General features: G+C 42.5%; 1 protein-coding gene across 3 annotated transcripts in view; it reads left to right on the top strand.

Moving 5' to 3' along the window:
* The window catches only part of FBXW2 (F-box and WD repeat domain containing 2), a 29,778-nt gene extending 13,407 nt beyond the window's left edge, over positions 1-16,371 (top strand). For 2 of the 3 annotated variants that reach the window (XM_030293688.2, XM_030293689.2), the window contains 5 exons: positions 2,359-2,553; positions 4,600-4,733; positions 7,056-7,142; positions 8,223-8,392; positions 14,717-16,371. In XM_030293688.2, the coding sequence (XP_030149548.1) occupies positions 2,359-2,553; positions 4,600-4,733; positions 7,056-7,142; positions 8,223-8,392; positions 14,717-15,005 (875 nt within the window). In that variant the 3' untranslated portion in view covers positions 15,006-16,371. The remainder of the gene's footprint in view (positions 1-2,358; positions 2,554-4,599; positions 4,734-7,055; positions 7,143-8,222; positions 8,393-14,716) is intronic. The other variant, XM_030293691.2, reaches the window with a different exon arrangement.
* Positions 16,372-16,614: the final 243 nt, after the last annotated feature.

Here is a 16,614-nt window from a genome sequence, read left to right as displayed (position 1 = left end):
TATAATGAAAAACAGTCTACGTTTATTTACTCCCCTTTCATCTTTAGGCTGCGTCATTGATGACCTCCTTGAAAACACGTTGGAGTGTACTCAGTGCAGCAAACAGGAGTCTATAGGAAAGGTTGAAATAAAACCAAAAAGGAGCAGAGAACAATGACTCCTAAAGGCTTAGCGGTTAAGAGTAGACTTGTACCACTGGAAAATGGAACTGAAATCAACCAAGTTATTCTCTGATGCTTCTCTAGGGTGTAAAACTGAGTGGCCCAATATTTTCCTCTATAAATTAATTTAAAAATTAGGATAATCTCTCCCTTTTTTTTTTTGGTTTGTTTTTATCACATTATGGTAAAATATATACTAGATTGAGGAGCTAATCATGCCGTTTCCTAAGGCATATTTGTGGAACACCTAGATTTATCATTTTAACCATTTTTCAAATGTACAGTTCAGATTATCTAGACACACTGTCCTGTATACTAGCCACTGACCCCATAAGGCTTTTGAGCTCTTGAGATGTGGCTGGTCCAGAGATGTGAAATGGGAAATACTCAGTAGATATCAAAGACTTAGGGTATAAAATATTTCATTAACAATATTTTTGATATATTGAGCTAATGAAATTTGTACTACATTTGTTTTTACAGTAAATAATAGAAAAATTGTAATTACGTATGTAAATTGCATTCGTGGTTTGTATTGTTTCTCTTGGAGTGCTGTTCTAGATCATTGGTTTTCAAAATATTGCTGATACATTAGAATCACCTGGCAAGCTTTTAAGATGATCAGGCCCCACCTCAGAGGTTCTAAATTAAAATCTCTGAAGCTAGGGCCCTACATAGGTGTTTGATGAAGCTTCTCAGATGATTCTTCCCCCGCCACCCAAAGATTTTGTTCTTAAGTCATCTCTACACCCATTGTAGGCTTGAACCTACACCACTGAGTTCACGAGTCACCTGCTCTACCAACTGAGCAGCCCAGTGCCCTTCTCCAGATGATTTTCATGTCTCATATGACCATTGAGAACCACCAACCAATTCCCATCCCTTATTTTATAGGGAAGAACCTGAGTCTCTAAATAGTAAAGTGACAACAAATATAGTCTAAAATGAAGACTGTATTTCTCCTAGGGTTTGTCCAAGTTGAAATTCATGCTCTACCTCTTTCATGAGTCGTAGCTATTTTTCCATTGTCTGGAACAGTGGCTCTTTACCAACCCTTAAAGGCAGAATTGTGGCTGATTTTAGCCATTTCATCCTTTCCAAAACCAGTCATTTGGTGATTTCCTGCGTAGTGTGTCCTTGTCATAGTGACTATATTTGTTATGTCCTCAAAATGCTTTTGTCAATTCTTATTATTACTTTTTTATTATAAAGGTAAATTGTGAGCGTGATTTAATCATTATACCTTTAAACATAATTAAAGCTAATCTTGAATTATCATGATTGGTATATTTTCATCAGAATAGAAATAAAACCTACTTTTTCTGCAGAATCTTTTTTTTTTTTTTTTAACATTTATTTATTTTTGAGAGACAGAGAGAGACAGAGCGTGAGCGGGGGAGAGGCAGAGAGAGGGAGACACAGAATCCGAAGCAGGCTCCAGGCTCCGAGCTGTCAGCACGGAGCCAGACGCGGGACTCGAACTCACAAACTGTGAGATCATGACCTAAGCCGAAGTTGGACGCTTAACCGACTGAGCCACCCAGGCGCCCCTCTGCAGAATCTTAAGGGGCTTTACAAGCTCAGTGTGTTGAGTTGTGAAAGTCTGGGGATAATTTATCCATGGTTTTCTTAGAAGTTGCTTTGCACATTTCAGGATGGCTCAAAGAATTAGCAGTTAGCCTTTGCAGAAGTTAACCTGTGATCTGAGAGATCTGAGGCTTTTCCCTGACTGCCCTTAGAGTAGAACCTGTTCCAGTGGACAGCTTTACTCTTCAGCATTCTTTATTTGTTCGGGATGTGGGTCATGGATAGGCATGCAAATGTATACATGCAGTCATAGGTAATACCCTTCATCTCAAGCTCAAATCAGAAAGCTCGTGATGGTCAAAGATTGTGAAATTTTACAAGTAGAAGCAGCAAGGGATGCTTTAGTCTAGCACTCCTCTTGTAGCCTGGCAGATTAAGGGAAACGGACAAAACCAGAAAGCTTGCATTCAGTCCCCGTGCTGTTAACACCATTTTGGTGACCCTGAATGAGTTGTATTAGCCTCTCCATGCTTTGCTTTTCTCAGCTATGAAGTGGGAATGCTAGAGGAGGGGACCTTGAGGTTCTACTTGAAGAATACCACGGTTTGGGGATTGATTGGCCTTCTTTAGTGTTTGTTTTCTTACTAACCTCCCTGTTTTTCTCTTGAAGGGTCAGATGACTTGTCTGCAAAACTGTGGGATGTGAGCACAGGACAGTGCGTTTATGGCATCCAGACCCACACTTGTGCAGCAGTGAAATTTGATGAGCAGAAGCTTGTGACAGGCTCCTTTGACAACACTGTGGCCTGCTGGGAATGGAGTTCTGGAGCCAGGACCCAGCACTTCCGGGGGCACACAGGGGCGGGTGGGTTGCCCTTTTTCAGGGGTTTCTACAGTTACTTTAACTTCATTCCTTAAAACCGGAAGCCAAGAATATGACCCCCTTTTTGTTTTTTAACTTAACGTGCCTCTCCCTCCTCTGTTTTCTCAATAACAGCAGTTAATCCCTTTATTTAAGGTACCCTTATTTGGAATTTTTTCCTGAATTTTGCTTTTCCTTGGCGCATTCAAAACTCTTCTTTGTACCCTTACGCAGGGAGGGGGCACTTCTCCTTACCTATTTCATTTACACTCCATTGAACAGTCCGTCCTTTTTGCTTTTTATCAGCTTCCATACTTCCAAATTGAGTAAGTCCTACACTTGTAAATTCAGTCTACTTTATTTGTAGAATCAGGGCTAACCATCCTTTGCAGTGACAGTGGTTCTCAGATTGTGTGAGCTACACACTTTACATTGAATTGGAGCTTGGTTGACAACTGATTAAAACAAACAGTGCCTAGAGAGAAGACAAAGGAAACAGATACCTGATTTTTCCTAATAATTTTATAGTGGCCTGGTGTGCAGAAATTGGTCGTTTGAATATGGTCTCGAGACCAGAGCTTCCACCTCTGTTGCATTGTATTTTGTAGCTTTGTGCAGAAATCATGTTGAGCTGCTTCCCAGCCTCTTGTGCAGCAGCTCCCTTCCTTTCCCCCATTTACCCACTGCACTAGTCTTGGAGAGTCACAGTCTGTGCTCTTAAGCGTCTTCTCGGACTCCCTGAACAGGTTTCCCAGTAACCTGTATTTTGTCCTAACACTCATCATACAAATAAGTCTGATATACCAGGCTATACTGCCAGCAAGCAGGGTCCTACCTGTCTTGTTCATCCTTAGGTCCTGAGTTCTTTGTATTGTGTCTGGTGCTTAGTAATACTTTGAAGTGAACCTGGCTGTTTTACTCCTGAAGACCATTTTTTCACCACTTTGTTTTTCATCTTACACATTTTTCCTCAGTCTGCTTATTTGTTACCACTTGTTTGTTATGGAAATGAATATTGGAAAATCTGTGGTTTAGCATGGAACTTACTAAATTGAGTATACTGTTCCATAGTGTCAAGATGTACATTGACTTCCAGGTGATCAACTTCAAGAGCCCTGCTCTAAAAAATTTCCTCGTTACTGTTCCCTGGACATTGCTGTGGCTTTTCCATAATTCCATGCCTTTGCTGTTCCCTCTACCTGCAATATTCTCTTTCTTTTCTTGATAAACTCTACTCACCCTTGAGGGCCCATCTCCAATATCGCCTCTTCCCTGAAGTCTTCCCTGATACCCCTGGGCAGAGTTAGTCATTCTCCTTGGTGTTTCCCTAGCAAGAGGTAAACATTTAATTTTTTTGGACTTCCTCCTTCACCCCTCACTTAGACTGAGTTCCTTAAGGAAGAGCCCTTCATCTCTGGGTGCCCAGTGTTCCTTTAGAGTTTGGCAGGCATTTAAAAACAAATGTTTTGAGTACTTGCTGTACTCAGGCTAAAACTTGCTGTTTCAGGTGCTGGGGGTACACCTGTGAAGAAATTCAAACCGTTTGAGAGAGTGGTTTAGTCTGACCGTTGAGATACTTGTGTGTCTTTTGTTTTTCTCGTTCCACTGGCTTTTCTTGATTATGGGTATGATTCTTGAAGTTGAGTCTCACTGCAACAAATAGTGCGCATCTAAGCAGGGCCACCTATGTTCCTATTTTCCCTGCATAAGCTGGATTAGCTTTGTGTCGGATCAGGCAGGCAGTCCTGAGTGGAAATGCCATTATCTCCAGTACTGCTTTTACCTCTCGCTTTAAAGCTAGCACAAGTATAAAAGATTGCATTACTCCAGGGACGTTCCAGCCTTAGAATAATCAGCTATAATAATAACAAGAATTTTGAACTGGATATATTTTTTATCATAAAATTCTTAACTGAGTAGCACCATTCTTAACAGTAACTGTGGTTGAGAAATTATATAATTGAGCAGCTAGGGAGAATGAATGTTATTGAACTCTATTATAAAAGACTCTCGGGCATGTTTTAACTCTGTGTGTGTTGTATATACTAGTGTTTAGTGTTGACTACAATGATGAACTGGATATCTTGGTGAGTGGCTCTGCAGACTTCACTGTGAAAGTATGGGCTTTATCTGCTGGGACGTGCCTGAACACGCTCACCGGGCACACGGAATGGGTCACCAAGGTAGGAAGACTTACAGGAGAAATCTTGACATCAGGCTTTGAGGGGGTGAGGGAGCTGGGGGTGGGGTGGAGGATGCTGGGTGCTGCCTTGTAAGTGGTAGGGGAGCCATGAGACGGAGCAGGTGCGCCCACAAAGCGTGATGGCCAACGACAGTGACCAGCAAGTAAGAGGCACTCGGTAAATAGTTTAACAGATGAATGGACTTACGGACATGGAAAAATATTCACAATATATTTGGTGGGTAGAGGGAACAAACACAGTAAAACTGTACTGTAGACTAGAATACCAGTTTCTGAATAAATATGTTCATGCACTGAAATGTTGAAGGTGGTTATTACTTAGGAACTGTGGGTACTTTTTTCCCTTTCGGATAAGCATATTTTTTTAATCAGAAAAGCAATTTTCATGTAAAAAAAAAAAATAATTGCAAGAAGTGGGACAAAGAAAAAATGTATAAAGTCCTTAAAAGAGTATTGTGGTGTTTACTCATTTTCAAAAAAAGATGGCCGTGAGGATCAAATGCAATATTAATCATGAAAATGTCATGCAGAAACACTTTTCCTGAGCTTACCAGGCATTTCTGTGAGGGCTGGAGGATACAGGAGTGAACAAAGCAGACCCAGGCTTGATATGGATGTTAGCCCAGTAGGAGAAAGAGTTATTAAATAGTAATTTCACAAATAAATATATAATTACAAATTGTGTTAAGTGCCATGAAGGAAAGAGTGCAGTGTTCTGTGAGGAAGGCTAGGAGGTATCTAAACTCTTTCAGGGGAGAGCTTTTTGAGAAGGGACAAAATATGAAGAAATCGGAGGTAGCTGTGTACAGAGTAGTGGAGTGTTTCCGTGTGCACAGAGTATGCCCAGGCCCTGGGCGGGAGAGAACCTGGACCATTTGATGACCTGAAGGCCAGTGGAGCTGTGCTGGGGGTGGTGTGGGAGAGGTGGCCATCGTGTGTGCCTTCCTTGGCCGTGTTAAGGATTGTGCATGTCCTACACGTAGCAAGAAGCAGTTGGGTGTTCTGAGCAGGGAGAAAACAGCCGCTGAGTGAACAGTGGGTTGGGGTCGGGCACAGTGGACACATCGAGGCCAGTTAGGGGTTTGCGATAATCTAAGCAAAAAATACCTGTGGCCCGGACCGAGGTGGCAGCTCAGAAAGAGAAGAACACACACGAAGGATATGTCTTTAAGGTAAAGCCAACTGAACGTACCGACTCCTGGGGAACAAAGAAGAAAGAATCTGATGTCCAGTGGGTTTCAGTCGGGTGGGTGAATGTGTTTACCTGAAATAGGTGGAGCTGGAAGGAGAGCAGTTGGTGAGAAGGTCAGTAACAGCACTGAACTGTACTCTTAAAATGGTTGAGATAGGACATTTTATGTTCTGTATCTTTCACCACAGTTCTGTATTGGGCACATTGAATATTTCAGTGGAAAAATTACATAAGACAGTTTGGTGTGGTGTTAAAAACACTGGAGTTGGGGCCAGGATGCTGACCGTGATGTTTTAGACAAGCTGCCCCTCCCTTCGGGGCCTGACTTGTATCTGTTAAATGTTCCTATGAATTCTGAGTGAGGTCACGGGACGGAACCCAGCAGGGTGCGTGCGGTTAGTAGGTCTGTGTTTCAGTTGAGTCTGCAACCCGGGCTTCAGAACAAGTGAGCCTGGCCACCTCCTCACTTTGTGCTGACTTATTACAAAAATAACTGGCACCTAAATGTCTACAGACTATTCCCAGTGCTAATGGATGACTAGCTCTTATTTCATCATCATCATCATCATCATTTAATTGTTTTATTTCATTTTCATTGCAATTGTGAGATCTAATACATGCCTTGTCCCCTATTTTAAAGATGAGGAAATTGAGAAACAAAGGTGCTAGATGGTCTTGTCCAAGGTTGCAGAGTCAGTATATGGCAGATTCTGGTCCCAGGTCCAGTGCGTTTTCCCTTACAATGCACATGCCCGTGCTCCTGAATACAGATTATTTGTAACTATTTCTACGTTTACGGACTGTTTTCTTTCCTGTTCCTCACACTTTCTATGAGGTCACATTTTACAGTTTTTAAAACCATTCCAAATGTTCGCTTCCAGATTAAAGTTGAAATTAAATGCTGCCATCATTAGACAATTTTAGATTCTGCTGAAAATATAGAGACTCTGGTTGTACTAACTAGAGGCTAACTTGGTCCTAGAGTTACAGCTTAGCTGTTCTAGCGTACCATCTCATTTCGGGCTCTTTTTCCTATTTTAATTTTAAAAAAAGCAATCTAGAAACAGTTTTAAAAGGATATTTCTGTAACATGGATGTTTATATTTCTAGGTGGTTTTGCAGAAGTGTAAAGTCAAGTCTCTTTTGCACAGCCCTGGAGACTACATACTCTTAAGTGCGGACAAATATGAGATCAAGGTGAGGTTTTTTTTTCCTGCATTAATTTGCCTCATCAAAGAAAAACTGGCAAATACAAGGAAATTAAAATGGTGTAGCACAGGGGGAATATTTTAAGGGAAGCAGGAATGTCTTCGTATAAGCCATCTTAAACCCATTGGAAAGAGAATTGCTCGTTATTTCTATGTACAACGCAGTTTCTAACCCTGATTTGCAAGTAAAGAAAAAAGAAAACACAAATTTATCTTCACATTCTGTTTTCTTAAGACACATCTCAGGGCGCCCGGGTGGCTTAGTCGGTTGAGCATCTGACTCTTTTTTTTTTTTTTTTTTTTTTAATTTTTTTTTTTTTCAACGTTTATTTATTTTTGGGACAGAGAGAGACAGAGCACGAATGGGGGAGGGGCAGAGAGAGAGGGAGACACAGAATCGGAAACAGGCTCCAGGCTCTGAGCCATCAGCCCAGAGCCTGACGCGGGGCTCGAACTCACGGACCGCGAGATCGTGACCTGGCTGAAGTCGGACGCTTAACCGACTGCGCCACCCAGGCGCCCCAAGCATCTGACTCTTGATCTCGGCTCAGGTCATGATCTCGTGGTTCGTGGGGCGCAGCAGAGCCTGCTTGGGATTCTGTCTCTTCTTCTCTCTGCCTCTCCCCAGCTTGTGTGCTTGCTTGCTTGCTCGCTCGCTCTCAAAATAAGTAAACTTAAAAAAATAAAAACCACACATCTTGTACCCACTTCAATTCTTAGATCTACACTATGAAAACGAAGATTTACTTGTATAATAAAAGCAATTTGCAAAAAGTTTACAGAGCGATCTTATATACATTCTTTTTGCAGTTTTTAAATTGTTTTGTGTGGTAGGCATCTTCATTGTGGGAACTGAGGTTCAGAGAGGTTACGGATTTTACCCAAGATCACACAGTACATACATGCAGCATCAGAACTAGGACCCATGCCTCTCAACTATAAAACTTGTGGCCTTTCTCATGTACTTCACTTTATACTGCCTTCAGCAACCATAGGCCGCATTGTGTAAGGGTAAGCTTGTCTATGGTGATGTGATTTGTCATCTTGTCTAATATTCTTTTATCTGTAGATTTGGCCGATTGGGAGAGAAATTAACTGCAAGTGCTTGAAGACATTGTCTGTCTCTGAGGATAGGAGTATCTGCCTGCAGCCAAGACTTCATTTTGATGGCAAATACATTGTCTGTAGTTCAGCGCTGGGTCTCTACCAGTGGGACTTTGCCAGTTATGATATTCTCAGGTAATGTTTCCTATCTTTGACAGTCTGTTCTCTTTTTTCTTTTTCTTTTTGTTTGTTTGTTTGTTTGTTGTGGTTTAATAGTAAAGTCAAGACTGAATATTTGGATAAACCAGTCAGTAGTTTGTGTTTGGGAAATGTTTACTACATCAGTTATAAACAGGGTTATATGCCGAAAATCACACACATAAAAATATTAAAGGCAATAATTAGAGTTTCATGCTAGAACCTCAAAGATCTAGGTTCTAATCCCTCCCCTTACTTCCCCCTTTCAGAGTTTAACATGCTTTTCTGGAAAACGAGAGGCTTGGATAAAAAGAACTTTCAGATGTCTAGTTCTAATTTTTTTTTAAATATATTTGTTTAAGGTTTTAGACAGATAAGGTATATTTAGTAAAATAACGATTTTTTAATTAAATTTCTTATTTTAATTCCAGTACAGTTGCCATGCAGTGTTACTACATCGTACACCTGAAACTACTGTATTTCAATTCCATGCAACACCTAGGGCTCATCAAAACATGTGCACTCCTTAATCCCCGTCACCTATTCCATCCATCCCTTCACTCACCTCCCTTCTGGTAACCATCAGTTCTCAATACTGAAGAGTCTGTTTCTTGGTTTGTCTCTCTCTTGCTCCCTTTTCTTTCTCCTTTGCTCATTTGTTTTGTTTCTTAAATTCCGCATGTGAGTGAAATCATATATTTGTTTTTCTCTGACTTAGCATTCTACTCGATAGCTCCATCTATATAGCTGCAAATGGCAAGATTTGATTTTTTCTTTTATTTATTTTTTTTTAAGTTTATTTATTTTGAGAGAGAGTGTGTGATCAGGGGTGGGGCAGAGAGAGAGAAGAGAGAGAGAATCCCAAGTAGTCTCCATACTCAGCACAGGGGCCCAACATGGGGCTTAGATTTCACGACTGTAAGATCATGACCCGAGCCCATCATGAGTAGGACGATTGACTGACTGAGCCACCCAGGTGTACCAAGATTTGATTCTTTTTTATGGCTGAATAACATTCACGTATATACATACACACACACCACATCTTCTTTATCCATTCATCTTATCAATGGATACTTATGCTGCTTCCATAATCTGGCTATTGTAAATAATACTGCAGTAAACATAAGAGTGCATGTTTCCCTTTGAATTAGTATTGTTGTATTCTTTGGGTAAATACCTAGTAGTGCAATTGTTGGATCATAGGGTAGTTCTATTTTTAACCTTTTGAGGAGTCTCCACACTGTTTTCCACAGCAGCCGCACCAGTTTGCATTCCCACCAACGGTGCACAAGGATTCCGTTTTTCTCCACATCCTTGCCCACACTTGTTTTTTCTTATGTATTTGATTTTAGCCCTTCTGACAGGTGTGAGGTGATATCTTATTGTGGTTTTGATTTGCATTTTCCTGAAGATGAATGATGTCGAGCATCTTTTCATGTGTCCATTGGCCGTCTGCATGTCTAGTTCTGATATTTTATTTTTTTTATTTTTTTTCAACGTTTATTTATTTTTGGGACAGAGAGAGACAGAGCATGAACGGGGGAGGGGCAGAGAGAGAGGGAGACACAGAATCAGAAACAGGCTCCAGGCTCTGAGCATCAGCCCAGAGCCCGACGCGGGGCTCGAACTCACGGACCGCGAGATCGTGACCTGGCTGAAGTCGGACGCTTAACCGACTGCGCCACCCAGGCGCCCCTAGTTCTGATATTTTAAATTCCACTTCCTGGTCAGTGAAATTCTGCATTAAGGGATCAAGTGACTAGTAGAAAGATGGAGGTATTTAGAGAAAAACAGAATTTGTAGGATTTCTCTTCAAAGAAATAAGAAGAGGTCCGTGGACAAAATAATTCTGTGATACACTGCATACTTTAGACCCTTCTTGGAGATTGATGGTAGTTATAAGCATGCTGGAGGCTGATGGAAGCCAGTGCCGTATGGTGATGAAGAGAACTTACTTTGGTGATAAGCCTTGGTTTAAAATCTGGTGCCATCTCCTATGAGCTGGATGATTTTATGTAAGGTTCTACCTTTCTGTGCCTCAACTTCTTGACCTATAAAGTGAAGACTAAATGGAATACCTGTAATGAGGACCAAGTACGAGACCTGGCAGATCTTTATTACCAATAGCTCTGAGAGGCCCTACACAAAGAAGCCTGTTTGCATTTGTTTAACCTCCTGTACCTCAGTCTCATTGTATACAAAGCCCTTTTTTTGAGGAACACCTACTAATGGTTCAGAGAATTAGTGTTCCACAGAATGGTTCAGGAAATGCTGGCTTGGAGTTGTACAGAAAATTGAATGTTCTCGTCATTGTTTTTCTCCATGACTGTTTGAGGGCAACTGGTATGGGATCTGTCATGCTAGCCAATAGGACCTTGTCAGGCCTGGTCTCTTGGTCAGACAGTTATAAATAACCCCTTTTATATCTTCCTGGAATCAGACTTAATATTTCTAACCAATTAGCTTTCCAAGCTGTCAGAATCATTTCTAGAAATGATTGATAATTATGCTTTGAGGAAAAAAAAAAAGACTGGAATAGATCCTAGAAAACTTCAGTCTATGCTTTTCATTTCATAGATGGGGAAACTGAAACCAGGAGAAGGTAGGGGCCTTGTGCAACATCCCCCTAATTCACCCTAGTCCTGCATCTGTTCATCCTTCTTTCTGTCCATCTGTCTGTCCATCCATCTGGCATCATCCAGTAGGCATATGCTTCAGGTGCCAGCAAGCCAGAGAGAAGGAACTTTTGAAAGAATGTGATACTTTGCAAAAATCCAAGTAGTCACCATGGGAAAAATCTGATCTTTATTACAGTTTAGTATTGTTTTTGTTTTGAATCAAAATTTGGATAGGAAGGATGCAAAGGTAAGGTGGAATGCTTAGAATCTCTAAAGGTTTTATTTTGATCCCACATTTACCTTTCTCATGTATGTATTTCTCTTACTCAGAATGGCTTAAAGAGTCCAGAGTTCCAGAAGAAAGTTGTGTTAATTTTTGGTATTCAGATACACTAGCTTTGAGCAATAAACCTACACATTTGTTTGGTGCTAGGAAGTGTTAAGTTTAGATTTTTCTTTTTAAAATTTTTTTATTTTTATTTTGAGAGAGCACGTGCGCACACCCACAAGCATTGTATGGGCAGAGAGAGAGGGACAGAGGGAGAATCCCAAGCAGGCTCTGCGCTGTCAGCACAGAGACGACGTGGGGCTTGATCCCACGAACCATGAGATCATGACCTGAGTTGAAATCAAGAGTTAGACACTTAACCAACTGAGCCACCCAGGCACCCTTAGATTTTTCTTTGGAAGGGGGCCATTTTATTTATCCACGGGAGACAGGTGTGCTGTTTCGAAGGGACACATGCACCCCCATGTTTATAGCAGCACTATCCACCATAGCCAAAGTATGGAAAGAGTCCAGATGTCCATCGACGGATGAATGGATAAAGAAGATGTGGTGTGTGTGTGTATATATATATATATATATATAATGGAGTATCACTCGACATCAAAAAGAATGAAATCTTGCCATTTGCAACTACGTGGATGGAACTGGAGGGTATTATGTGAAGTGAAATTCGTCAGTCAGAGAAAGACAAAAATCATTTGACTTCACTCATATGAGGACTTTAAGAGACAAAACAGATGAACGTAAGGGAAGAGAAACAAAAATAGCATAAAAACATGGAGGGGGACAAAGCATTAAGTGACTCAAATATGGAGAACAAAGCGAGGGTTGCTGGAGGGGTTGTGGGAGGGGGCATGGGCTAAATGGGTAAGAGGCACTAAGGAATCTACTCCTGAAGTCATTGTTGCACTATATGCTAACTAATTGGGATGTAAATTTAAAAAAATAAAAAATACAATTAAAAAAATTAAAAAAAGAAAGGGGGCCATTTTATGTCTTGCCTCCTCCTCACCCCCTGCAACACAAATAAACCAGCCTCTTTTGAAATCTTAGTGCAAGTCCTGTGGCCTCAGTTGCTGAGACCAGGCAGGGCCACTTCTGCTTCGAAGCTAGCTGAAAAGAAGCAAAGCACACGTGGTAGCATGGTGTTCAGGAAATCTGAGATAGGCCGTCTCTTGAGCTAAGTTAACTCACTACAGCAAGCAGGGTGATTTGGGTTCCAGGGCCCAGAGGGCACGGCAGGGATATCTGTTTACAGTTCTAAAGTAATCAAAGTTAAAGGGGCTGTGAGCCTGTTGAGACCTGCATTCCCCTCTGCAACATATTTGTGCTCCAGTGGCTGGAGTCTGTTCATCTTCACCAGGCTTGGGTCCTATCTGCTAGCCACCCGGTTACCTGAGTTTCTGGTTGTTTCCTGCTTTGCATTGGTGACGTGGGACTTACTGGACTTTTCTGCTGTTTTCCCAGTTTCCTTTGGATCTCTTTCATAGGAGTTGTTATTTACCCATGTTCATTGCACCACTGCTCTATTTGTTAGCAGATATTTACTGAGCACCTAAGTATGTTTTTGGCATTGGGATATGTACTGGGAACCTGCAGAACTACTTACCAAACTTGTAGAAATTACTAACCAGAAAGAGGGAAGACTGACATTAAATAACTAGGTGTTTTAGTGGTTGGGCTAAGGGCAACACAGTATGGGGTACTTTGAGACCCCACCTAGTTGAGCAGTAAAGGCAAGTTTCTTTGAAGAAGAGGTTTGAGCTGAGCCCTGAAGGATGAGTGTCTGCATTAACTAAGTGCCAGCGGATGGTGTGCAATAAGGAGCATTGTAGACCGAGTGACCTGGCTGTTCAAAGGCCCTGAGACTGAAGGAGCCTGGTGCCGGAGACATGAGTGCAGTAGAGAACCATCAGAGGGTTTAAAGTTAAAAGAGGTGTTAATAGGATTAGATTTTAGAGTGAGATTAGCTGACTAAAAGGGGCAAAGAATAGCTGTGGGAAGACCAGTTGAGACTGTTGGCAGCTCAGGCAAAGGATGACATCTTGGATCAGTCGTGGCAATTTCGCTAATAGCGAATAAAGTAGAAACTTTAAGAGGTAAAATCAGTTGATCTTGGTATTGAATTTGTTGCCTGAGTAAGGTGGAGAGTTCGGCGGTTGTCATGGTTTGTTACCTGAGCAACTGGGTGAAAGAGCAAGGAAGGAAATAAGGAAGAGAAACAGGGTTGGCCCACACTTCAGTTTTGGACAGGTTGAGTGTGGGGAATAGGTCGTCGTCACTACTCAGTCCCCTCCCTTTCCAATGTCCGCTGAAATCTGCTCGGACCCTAGTGCTCTCTTCTAGAGGTCATGACGTCTGGCCTCACACGTCCTTCACTTCGTACGTGTGGGCGGTGATCGTGTATAGTTTCCCTGTCCCTGCCAGCTCTTTTTCTCCCCCTGTCAGCTGATCTCCCTTGTGTTCTTTCTTTGTCCCAGTTACCAGGCCCTGCCTGTTCTGGGTGAGCTCTCGGGCACACGCTAGTTGGCAGTGTCCTTGTTAAAATGCGGGTCAACCCGGCCTTTCACAGGGGCCCCCCCCACACTGTTCCAGAGCAGGGTTTGCGCATCCTTCTCTCACAGCTCTCTTCCTGGTGCCTCCAAAGAGGACGTCAGCTTTCCTTATCAGTCTTCGCGCCTCACTAAGTGTGCAGACAACAGAGACTATGTTTTTTTGTGCGTTTCTGTTGCTGTTTGGCTGGGCCTCTCCCGTTCTGTGGCTTTGTCGTCAGTGTTTGGGGAAGGTGAGGGGTGCCCTCTCCACACCCTCAGTCTTCCCTAATAATTTCTGATGCATCTGTCGTTAGTATTTCTGGATTATTTAGGAACACCTTGGTTCTTCTAGCCTCTGCTGGTTTTAGAGTTGGCTACCTGCCGAGTAGAGTAGCACTGGAGCCACCTGGTTTCCAGTCTTTGTTCCAGGCATCAGGAGGCTCCCACAGGCCAGTGTTCTAGGGTTTGATGAATCCATCTTTTTACCTAGTGGTACGAGTTGAGTGTTGCATTCTAGTTCTCCCTGGTAATCCTTAGCCACAGTATGGACCCCAGCGGGACTTCAGTTTTCACCTAAGTGAGATACTCTGTAAGATCCTTTCCAGCCTGGATGGGCATCTTGCGCCTTCAGAGATACGCATCAGACACTGCCTTTTCCCTTACGTGCCGCTGTTATCATGTCAGGGTTCTTCCTCTTCCCCCTTTTTAAGTAAGCTCAGCTTTTTGTCTTTTCCATTTTATTGAAAACTTTCATTTAACTCTTCTAAATTTTCTTGAATTTTGTATTGGTTTTTAATGTCTCCAGAAAAGATTACAGTGGCAGAAACAGAAGTAAAGTTGCCTTCTGGTTCATGTTTCCTAACTCTCGTCTTTGTAGGGTCATCAAGACTCCTGAGATAGCAAACTTGGCCTTGCTTGGCTTTGGAGATATCTTTGCCCTGCTGTTTGACAACCGCTACCTGTATATCATGGACTTGCGGACAGAGAGCCTGATTAGCCGCTGGCCTCTGCCAGAGTACAGGAAATCAAAGAGAGGCTCAAGCTTCCTGGCGGGCGAAGCATCCTGGCTCAATGGACTGGATGGGCACAATGACACGGGCTTGGTCTTTGCCACCAGCATGCCTGACCACAGTATTCACCTGGTGTTGTGGAAGGAGCACGGCTGACGCCACGAGCTTACCACCGCTGACTTGACTTTGGGTGCCGGGGCTGCGGGTTTTCAGTGCAACCTCTGTGGCAGCCGACTGCATGAACCAAAGTTCTCACCTAATGGTATCATCGCGCAGTGCACAATCATTTATCCATGTTTGCCAGGGGGCCAGGGCTCGGGGCGGGGGAGGGCTTGTTTTATTGACATACAGCACAGCATGCTAGTGGGGGTACGCCATTGACTTCATTTGTACTTAGTTATGTTGGTCAATAGAAGAGGATGCATTTTGGGTTCATCTTTCTTGAATATTGGTTTTAAGTAAAGAAAGTTAAATGGCTCATTAATCTGCTAATTGGTTGCCTATAAAAACACATTCAGTCTATTATTAAAGCTTTTTACCATCGCCTTTTTTTCTTTTGAAGTTGAAGCAAAGGTGCTATGATGTTGTTCCAGCAACTTCTCTCACGTGGGGCTTAGCTTTTATAATAGCCAGTGTTACAAAGACCACCGAGTCCTGTGACATTCATAAACTCTCCACCACATACCAGTTCTAAAGAAGGTCTGTCTTCCAGGGCGTATCAAGTTCTATAAATTGTTCACAACACATTCTAAACCCTAGTACTTGGCAGAGTCAGGGTTGGCCAGGTCTGAGATGTAAGGGAGGTCTATGGTTTTCGTTTGCGTGTGGAGCAAGCTGGCCATCGGTCCCCTGCCGCCTGGGTGAGTGCACACAGGTGACTGGTACAGTAGAAAGGGCACTGAGCTGGAAGGTCGAAGACTGGCCCTGTTACCTAGGAACCCTGCGACCTCACTAGATCACTTCCCTGGGCCCCATTTTCCCTGTCTGTATAGCCAGGTGTTAAGCTAAGGGATTTCTGAGGTTTTGGTCCTGCATCTACTGAAGTGTGGGAAAAAGTTGGTATTTCAGTTTTGTCTGATTCATGGTTTCTTTTGGGTTGAAGATAATAGTTAAATGAAATCATTGGTACAGAGTTATTATCTATAAGGGAGTCAGATGGACCCAGGGGAAATGTAGAAAATATAACAGATTCCCTAGAATGTTAGCATTTGGATGTTAGCAGATTGGATGTTAGCAACTGGATGAAATGCTGAGGAGAATCTTGGTTCTTTAAAAAGACAGTGGGCTGTCTTCGAAGGAAAGGTACCTGAACCTACCTTGTTCTTCCTCCTTTGCCTCTAACTTGACACGTGGCTTCAGGCTGGTTAACTTTTTATCCCTGGGCCTAGATTAGGGTTTACAAACTCAGATGCCCAGGGCAGCCATGCAGATAACATAAATGGCTGAAAGGTGTTAGGGTTGTGCTGAATCACGGAAAGCGTATTTGATGGGGCAGTCACTCAGCTCTCAGTGGTGGTGGGTCTTCACGATTTTTTTAAGAGGGAGTAGAAATCCAGATTTTCATTTGAAACCTCCTGATTTTTGAAATGTTGACAACTAATTGTAGATAGTGTAAAATACAATGAGCTAAACCGAGCATGTCTATGGGCTACCAGTTTGCATCCTCTACCCTGTCATTCCTGTAAAGTTAGGTAATTCTCTGATCCGCATCGGGAGTGTTTTGACATCATCGTCACAACATTAGGGACAAAGTAGAGGGAGCGAG

This window comes from Lynx canadensis, chromosome D4, assembly GCF_007474595.2.
Source record: "Lynx canadensis isolate LIC74 chromosome D4, mLynCan4.pri.v2, whole genome shotgun sequence".
NCBI lineage: Eukaryota > Metazoa > Chordata > Mammalia > Carnivora > Felidae > Lynx > Lynx canadensis.
Note: the sequence above shows the minus strand (reverse complement) of the source record. Positions and strands in the feature narration are given on the sequence as shown.